This window comes from Gobio gobio (genome assembly GCF_949357685.1).
Source record: "Gobio gobio genome assembly, chromosome: 15".
Classification (NCBI taxonomy): Eukaryota; Metazoa; Chordata; class Actinopteri; order Cypriniformes; family Gobionidae; genus Gobio; species Gobio gobio.
In genome coordinates, this window is record NC_137108.1 from 6362027 (window position 1) to 6371793 (window position 9767).

General features: G+C 37.9%; 1 protein-coding gene across 1 annotated transcript in view; it reads left to right on the forward strand.

Moving 5' to 3' along the window:
- The first annotated feature begins 2158 nt into the window (after positions 1–2158).
- The window catches only part of cnih4 (cornichon family member 4), an 8426-nt gene continuing 817 nt past the window's right edge, over positions 2159–9767 (forward strand). Inside the window, exons 1-4 of the mRNA XM_079836156.1 lie at positions 2159–2267; positions 2621–2689; positions 6103–6215; positions 6287–6427. Coding sequence (XP_079692282.1) covers positions 2199–2267; positions 2621–2689; positions 6103–6215; positions 6287–6427 — 392 coding nt within the window. The 5' untranslated portion in view covers positions 2159–2198. The remainder of the gene's footprint in view (positions 2268–2620; positions 2690–6102; positions 6216–6286; positions 6428–9767) is intronic.

Sequence of the window (9767 nt, forward strand, 5' to 3'; positions counted from 1 at the left end):
GGAGTTGCGCAGTAGAGAACAGGAAGTAGAGGCGCGATTATCAAAAGCCCGCCCACACTCTCACAGATGCAGAATAATTAATTATGTTGGTGTGAAATAAACAGTTATGGAAGTGTAGAAATGAAAGCTAAAGCTCCAATCTCCTCACAAAAATCCAGAAAAAAGTCCGTTAGTGCCTCAGTGACAACTTCACTCAGAGAAGCCGTCAATCTCAGCTGTCAATCATGACGTCACACCCCCGTTTTTATAGCATCAAATAACTCACTAAAACTAAACTTATTTAAAAAACGAACACTTGAAATGAAATTATTGTAATAAAAACTGCCTAAAATGACAGAAACCATCTTTAGGAAACAATTATTTGAAGTGTAATTAAATAGTTTAGTGTGTCTCGCGCCCATTGAAATACATGGAGAGGCGGGGTTTAGGAGCTATACTGGGACCGGCCACCGGGGGGCGATCGAGGCGCGAAAGCTTCAATTTCTGACTGGAGCACTACAGGCTTGCTAGAAACCTTCAGAGAGCAGCGTAGACTAATTAATATTCAGGAAGCGTCACGCTTTGCAGCCAATTAGTTATGGACGTTGTATGGACGTCATGTTGCGTAATTAATATTAATGAGAAACGATTTCACCCCAGTATGACTGGTAAACTTGCCTACTAGATTAGTATTTCTGCAGCGTTGGATTGTAAAATCCAATAATTCTTAAATATGTGATGTAATATCAAAGTAATTTATAATTTAACGAAGCGATAATGTTGACATACTTAGTTATACTCTGCACGGAAATTGAAAGGGCTTGCAATGCATTAGAGCTGCTCGTGAATAAACCGTTTTTTTTGGTTGTTTTTTTGTAGTTTTTAAAATCTTGTCAATGAAGAAATTTAAATGGTTCATAAAACTGGCCTGAATAATTCACGAATCATATTTATTCCGAGTGCTTCTCGAACTCACTGAACTAAGTTTTATCCAAATGTTTAAATAAAAACGTCCAAAACAATTTCAGGCAAATTATTTAAATTAAAGTCGCCATGAAACGGCTTCTCAAACAAGAACAAATGTAGGGCGGGGCTTTATTTTGTACATGGGGTATTGATTGGATTGTTGTGCTTTGCTATTGGTGGATCTCATGTGAGTGACAGGTTGCCCCGCCCTAGTGCCACTAAACATGTCATCAGAGAAGAGAAGTCGCTGCAAGACGGAGGGGAAGTTATTCTTTACTTTTAGCCTTTTCGGTGGAATCTTCCATCCTTACAGAATATGGCATTTAAAAATCATTTATAATAAACAGCAAAATTCCATGTAAATTTTGCCTTAAAGCTACACTGTGTGATATTTTCCCCCATCTAGCGGTGAAAAGGTATATGACCATCCAGTGAATATTAGTTTCTCTTCCTCTCAATTCCGATTTCGTTTTAACTCCTACGGTGGCCGATTTAGTCCAAGATTAATATGGCTTCCAGTTCGACCTCGTCCACATTCGACACGGTGCCATCGAGTGTTAAAACGCGAAAGGCGAAGCTTGAATTCACAGGTATGTCCCTCTTTGGCTAATGTACTTTCAAGATGGAGGGGCAACATGGCGACCGGCATTCGAACCCTCACCCGTATGTATTTTCAATGGCATATTATAAACTTACAAGAATACTTTATTACTTGAAAGAAGTAAATATACATTAATGAGCACATATATTTTGAAAGAACTAAGTGTTTTTAGCTAAGAATAAACTAAAAGAGTTACACGGTGTAGCTTTAAAGCTGCACTATGTAACTTTTCAGTCCACTAGAGGTCGCCTGTTCAAAACAAAGGCGTAGTTTGATGACTCCACGTTTGAACGCAGAATCTTGGGACATGTGGTCTTCACCTCACAATATTTTACTGAAAAAAATGTACATAGTGCACCTTTAATGATGATTTTTCTTATATAAATGTATTTTTTTTCTTTATTTATTTAAAAAAATATTTATGTTTTGTTGCTTAGTTTTTAATTCTGTTAAAGTTTGTGTATATTGAGGCATGTTGTGTGTTAAAAAATATATATTTTGAGGCAGCAGTGATAGTTTTCAAATGCTCTGGTGATGTTGTTGATCGGTTCCGCCGAACGGTGGCGCTCGTGAGACTCGACTCTGAGGATTCAGCGCGAGAGAAGAATCACCCGGAAGCGGCAGTGGCTGCAGTGAAAGCGGAAGCGCCAAAATGGAGGCAGCCGTGTTCATTCTATCTCTCGTCGACTGCTGCGCTTTAATATTCCTCTCCGTTTATTTCGTATCCTTTCTGAACGCCTCGCATGAATGAAGATGTCTTTCATTGATCGCTTCTCAGCAGGGGTTTGTTGTGGTGGTGTTGTGTGTGTTAGCAGGAGCTGCTCGCTGCAGGCTGTGATTGCGGATTGATGAGCTTTTGTGTATCAGTTATGATAATTCATCTTTATATTGTGTGTTTCACTGCATTACTGAGTTTAATACGATTCATGGAAGCTCCACAGTGTGAGATTATAGTGTTTTCTCCCTCTGTCAGTTGAGGATGGCTCATAAACAGGATGGCAGATCTATTTTGAATCAATTACAGATTGTTATTAATCATTATTTATGATCTTTGTACTTTAACTCCATGCTCAGATTATTACTCTGTCTGATCTGGAATGTGACTACATCAATGCTCGAGCTTGCTGCTCCAAGTTAAACAAAGTAAGTCTGGGTTGTGAATCTAAAGGTGAAATTTCATTTATAACATTCATTTTATTGTATTATGTAATGATTGACAAAGTGTGTGTGTGTGTGTGTGTGTGTGTGTGTGTGTGTGTGTGTGTGTGTGTACACTATAATTAATGTTTTTGAAAGAAAGCTCTTATGCAGGCTGCATTTATTTGATCAAAAATGCAGAAAAAAAATATTTTAAAATATTATTACAAACGAGAAATACTCTTTTCTATGTGAATATATATAGTAAAGTGTAATTTATTCCTGTGATCAAAGCTGAATGTACAGCATCATTACTCCGGTCTTCAGTGTCACATGACCCTTCACTAATCAATGTTGGAAACTGTTTTACTCCTTAAAGGGTTAGTTCCCTCAAAAATGAAAATAATGTCCTTTATTCCTCACCCTCATGCTGTTCCACACCTGTAAGATGTTCATCTTCGGAACAAATGAAGATATTTGTGTTGAAATCCGAAGGCTCAGTGAGGCCTGCATAGGGCAATTTACACTCTCAAGATCCATTAATGTACTAAACACATATTTAAATCAGTTCATGTGAGTACAGTGGTTCAATATTAATATTATAAAGCCACGAGAATAAGCCTTTGGATTTCAACACAAATATCTTCATTTGTGTTCTGAAGATGAATGTCTTACGGGTGTGGAACGGCATGAGGGTGAGGAATACATGACATTATTGTCATTTTTGGGTGAACTAACCCTTTAATATTTTTTAATAACCTATATTTTTTCAGGATTCTTTGAAAAAAAAAAAAACTGCATATATTTAAAATCAAAATCTTTTATAACAATATAGTTTTATTCAGCAATGATGTGTTAAATTGATAAAAAGTGATAGTAAAGATTTATATTTTTAGAAAAGAATTTACTGTTCTTTTTAACTATTCATCAATGAATCCTGTAATCATTATCACAGATTCCAAAAAAATATTAAACAGCAAAACTGTTCCCAACATTGATAATAAATCCTCATATCAGAGTGATTTCTGAAGGATCATGTGACACTGGAGTAATGATGCTGAAAATTCAGCTTTGATAGAGAAAACAGTTATTTCTTAATAATTAATTAATAATTCATTCTAATAATATTTCACAATATTACAGGTTTTTTGTTGTTGTTTTTTTTTATCAAATAAATGCAGGCTTTATGAGCAGAAGAGACGTATGCATTCTGTCCCCCACTCAAGTTGCTGATGTTATCATTTGCCTTTAAATAATGAAGTATTTTAATGTGAAATAGAAACGTAAAAAGAAGTTTCACTGGTGCTTTCAGACTTCACTGAATGTCTATTTTTCACATTTAAATAAAAATGAACTGGCTTTGCATTTCATTAGTAAATTAGTTTATTAAATTCTGTAAATGCTGATAATAATGAATGATGCTATATACATACACTAGGGATGAAACGATTACCGGTTTCGCGATAAACCACAATAAAATGTAGTGACGGTTAGTAATATCGTTTAAAATGTAATTATCATTAAAACCGCATGTGATTATCACGATTTTGAAAACTTGTGGTAAATCCTGTCCAGTCAGCATCAGTCTGACACTGGTGCAGCGCAACGCTGTTTTTTTTTTTATTAGAAGAAATGGCAGACATCACTCGGGGTATTTTTTAGCCTCTAAAATGACCAAATCTGAGGTTTGGTCATATTTTGGCTTTTACAAAAGTCCTGAGGGAAACTTAATCGACTATGGTCACCCTGTCTGCAGAACATGCCAGAGGAAAGTCGCTGTAATAGGGGGAAACACTTCAAAACTACGAACGCAAGACAAGTGGACTTTGACCTGAATACTAAAACTAACGTTAAGTCTGGGAAATAATAACGTGAAGCTTGAGCCAAAGACCAACGAACAAGTTCAGACAAGACTAGGGTGACATTTAAGGGATAATAATAATCAGGGTTTGACATTTACAACCGTCATTTACGGGCGTATTTCGGCTGTGGCGTGTAACTCACACTAGCCACTTTGGCAGTTGAACTTATTATAGTCTTCTCAAAGGCCATCTGTTATAATCGTGCTGTGCATTATAACCACTCACACGTGTTTCTATTGAGTTTATGAATGCAATGTCTAATAATCAGATTAGCCAGAGTTTTGTTCAGAGCGTCTCTCACTCGCTGAAATCTGCACTCAAAGCAGAGATGTGTGTGCGCTGTACGCAGGAGATTCACTCATCATACAGTGATTGACTGTTTTTGTTCTATTTCAGCAGCGAAAATAGTTTCAAACAAACACGGCAGAACCACAGCGCATCTGATGTGACTGGCATAAAGTTGGCTTTACGTTCGAGATTCACAAATTTCGGGACCGTCTCTAAAGTTACAAACAACATTGGTAACGTTATACACGTTTCTAACTTCAGTAGCGTTTGAAGAGAATGACAGTCATAAAACTGACTGTAAAGTGATCATCTAGGTGTCAGGTATGATGCACACATTTTGATATTAAATAAACTGTCAAATCATATGGAAATATGGATATGCATTATTGCACTAGGATACTGTTTGGGCTCATACACAAAATATGTTGATTTAAATGCATCATTGCTAATGAGCAACACTAATGAGAGCTTGAGAATATATTTACAGAGATAATATTAAAGATTATATTTACACCAAATTATTATTATTTATGTGTTATGCATTGCTATTGATGACGGCCATTATTAGGAAGGAAATCCCACAGAATATAATCTAGCTTAAAAAAGTGCTTAGAGCTGCTTTAGTTATTTGTTGTTGATTTTCAAATATAAAACTTGTTGAAATGTGTTCAGTGTGTGCATCTGTTCTTTTTGAACACTTTCATCTCATTTGAACAAAATCGTGATAATATTGATAACCGTGATAATTTGGGTCACTATAATCATGATGTGAAATTTCCATACCCTTTCATCCCTACACAGTATATCAATATTATATAAAGTGTGTGTGTGTGTGTGTGTGTGTGTGTGTGTGTGTGTGTGTGTGTGTGTGTGTGTGTGTGTGTGTGTGTGTGTGTGTGTGTGTGTGTGTGTGTGTGTGTGTGTGTGTGTGTGTGTGTGTGTGTGTGTGTGTGTGTGTGTGATTCTTATGGAAGCTTGTTTCTGCAACGGAATAAAAATTTTTATTGATTAAAATAGATTTTTTTCCCCTCACAATTGAGAGATTTAAAGTCAGAATTGTGAGATATAAATTCGCAATGGTGAGAATTTTTAACGTTCAAATTAAAAAAATCAGATTGGTGTTTATTTTCTATGTGTTAATGACGGGGGAGCAGCAGGAATGATTTAAGTTGAATTCTTCTCCTCCACATTTGAAATAGTCAAAAGTGTGTCGCTGTTGAAAAAGGCCTGTATGTTTCCGTCTGAGTGAAGCGTGTGCTCTGTGTTCAGTGGGTGATTCCTGAGATGATCGGTCAGGCTCTGGCCACCGTCCTAATGCTGGTGTCCATGCACTGGTTCGTCTTCCTGCTCAACTTCCCGGTGGCTTCATGGAACGTCTACAGGTGAGTATCTCAATCGCACAGAATGTATAGATGTACAAACCTGACGCATTCTCATTAACATCTGCACACAGATACGTGAAGGTGCCCATGGGGAACATGGGAGTGTACGATCCCACAGAGATCCACAACAGAGGCCAGCTCAAGTCCCATATGAAGGAAGCCATGATCAAACTGGGCTTCCACCTTCTCTGCTTCTTCATCTACCTGTACAGGTAACACAACCTATCAGTGCTTCACTCTGCAGCTGATGCTGTTGCACCAGATGCGACTAAAGCATCTTTTCCATGAGGGCAATACGTGATGATTGTATTTTAGTATTTCTGTTTCTGTGACACCACGGCTGAAACTATAACATACAAAGTATGACACTGATAATCTCAGGTACAGATTATGTGCTTTATTTTATGTTAAAAGGTCTAAAGTGAGTTTGAATATCATTTTGCGTAACCTTTATACAGCGCATCCGGAAAGAATTCACAGCGCTTTACCACATTTTGTTACGTTTCAGCCTTATTCCAAAATGGATTAAATTCATATATTGTTTTCCTCAATTCTACAAACAATACCCCATAATGACAACGTGAAAGACATTTGTTTGAAGTCTTTGCAAATGTATTCAAAATAAAAAACGAAAATAAAAATCACATGTACAAAAGTATGCACAGCCTTTGCCATGACACTCAGAATTGAGCTCAGGTGCTCCTGTTTCCACTGATCATCCTCGAGATGTTTCTGCAACTTGATTGGAGTCCACCTGTGGTAAATTCAGTTGATCGGACATGTTTTTGGAAAGGCGCACACCTGTCTATATAAGGTCCCACAGTTAAAGGGTTAGTTCACCCAAAAATGAAAATTCTGTCATTAATTACTCACCCTCATGTCGTTCGACACCCGTCAGACCTCCGTTCATCTTCAGAACAGAAATGAAGATATTTTTGTTAAAATCTGATGGCTCTGAAAGTTCTCCATTGGCTCAATGCACTTTACACTCTCAAGACCCTTAAAAGGCACTAAAGACATCGTTACAAAGTCCATCTCACTACAGTGGTTCTACAATAACTTTATGGAGTGACGAGAATAGTTTTTGTGCGCAAAAAAAATAACGACTTGTATAGTGATGACGATTTCAAAACACGGCCTCATGAAGCTTCGAAGCGTTATGAATCAGTGAGTCGAATCATGATTCGGATCGCGTGTCAAACCGCCAAACTGCTGAATCGACTCACTGATTCATAACGCTTTGAAGCTTCATGATGCCGTGTTTTGAAATCGTCATCACTATATAAGTCGTTATTTTTTTTGCGCACAAAAACTATTCTCGTCACTCCATAAAGTTGTAGAGCCACTGTAGTGAAATGGACTTTGTAACGACGTCTTTAGTGCCTTTTAAGGGTCTTGAGAGTGTAAAGTGCATTGAGCCAAAGGAGGCCTTTCAGAGCCATCAGATTTTAACAAAAATATCTTCATTTGTGTTCTGAAGATGAACGGAGGTCTGACGGGTGTCGAACGACATGAGGGTAAGTAATTAATGACAGAATTTTCATTTTTGGGTGAACTAACTCTTTAACAGTGCATGTCAGAGCACAAACCAAGCCATGAAGTCCAAGGAATTGTCTGTAGACCTCCGAGACAGGATTGTATTGAGGAACAGATCTGGGAAAGGGTATAGAAACATTTCTGCAGCATTGAAGGTCCCATTGAGCACAGTGGCCTGATCATCCGTAAATGGAAGAAGTTTGGAACCACCAGGACTCTTCCTAGAGCTGGCCGCCGGCCAAACTGAGCGATCAGGGAAGAAGGGCCTTAGTCAGGGACACCAAGAACCCGATGGTCACTCTGACAGAGCAGCATTTCTCTGGAGAGAGGAGAACCTTCCAGAAGAACAATCATCTCTGCAGCTCTCCACCAATCAGGCCTGTATGGTAGAGTGGCCAGACGGCACATGACAGCCCATCTGGAGTACCTGAAGGACTCAGACCATCATGAGAAACAAAATCATCTGGTCTGATGAAACAAAGATTGAACTCTTTGGCCTGAATGGCAAGCATCATGTCTGGAGTAAACCAGGCACCGCTCATCACCTGGCCAATACCATCCCTACAGTGAAGCATGGTGGTGGCAGCATCATGCTGTGGGGGTGTTTTTCAGCGGCAGGAACTGGGAGACTTGTCAGGATTGAGGGAATGATGAATGCAGCGATTCACAGGGACATCCTTGATGAAAACCAGCTCCAGAACACTCTGGACCTCAGACTGGGGCGAAGGTTCATCTTCCAACAGGACAACGACCCTAAGCACACAGACAAGATAACAAAGGAGTGGCTACGGGACAACTCTGTGAATGTCCTTGAGTGGCCCAGCCAGAGCCCAGACCTGAACCTGATTGAACATCTCTTATCTGGTCAGATCTGAAAATGGCTGTGCACCGACGCTCCCCATCCAACCTGATGGAGCTTGAGAGGTCCTACAAAGAAGAATGGGAGAAACTGCCCAAAAATAAGTGTGCCAAGCTGTAGCATCAAACTCAAAAAGACTGTAATTGGTGCCAAAGGTGCTTTAACAAAGTATTGAGCAAAGGCTGTGAATACTTATGATACATTTTTTTTAAACTATTTGCAAAGCTCTCAAACAAACGTCTTTCACGTTTTCACTATGGGGAATTGTTTGTAGAATTGAGGAAAACAAAGAAGATTTTAATCCGTTTTGGAATAAGGCTGTGACAACAAAATGTGGAAAAAGTGAAGCGCTGTGAACACTTTCCTGATGCAGCTGGATAATTCACCTCAGATCTCAACAAATGAAGGAGACACGAAGGTTCAGAGCTGTGAACAGTGTAATCCATGACACAGATTGTTTCAGTCACTCAGTATGTGTTTCTAATAATGGTAGTATTTATGAATTTCATCCATTAGGAGACTCTGCCCACACGCTGTTCTGATTGGCTGTGATTTTTGATTGATTTAGTCTCGTAGTCGCGTCTGGTGTGGACAGACAAACTGCTTACCGCTGGAATCTTATCAGGCCGCGTCTGGCTAGAGGCGATCAATCCGAGTTAAAGTGGCTTATGATCACAGTAAACCAGTGGGAGTCGGGCTTTTGAACACGCACCCACACATCTGCCCAAATGTTTATATCTGATGTCCAACTAAAGCGAAGCTTTAAACATTAAACCGTAGAGCAGGAAGCCCTTAAAGTCAGAGATTAAGCCTCATTTTACTGTTGTTCTCGAAAATAAAATGATTAATATTAGCTATTGTCATTATTAAATACTAAATAGTATTATTACAGTAGGAATATATATATTTTTATTCGTTTGTAATTTAAATAAAACAAGTTTATTAATAGTAATATCATTATTATTATTAACAATTACTATTATTATTATTATATTAAATAATATTACTATATCAGTATTGCAATAGCAATATTTCTTTGATTTAAATTTAAAATTATTATAATTTCTATTATGAATAACAACATTATTATTATTATTTATAATAATAATGAAAAAAATATTAAATACTATGAGAAATAGTATTATTGCAATAGGAAT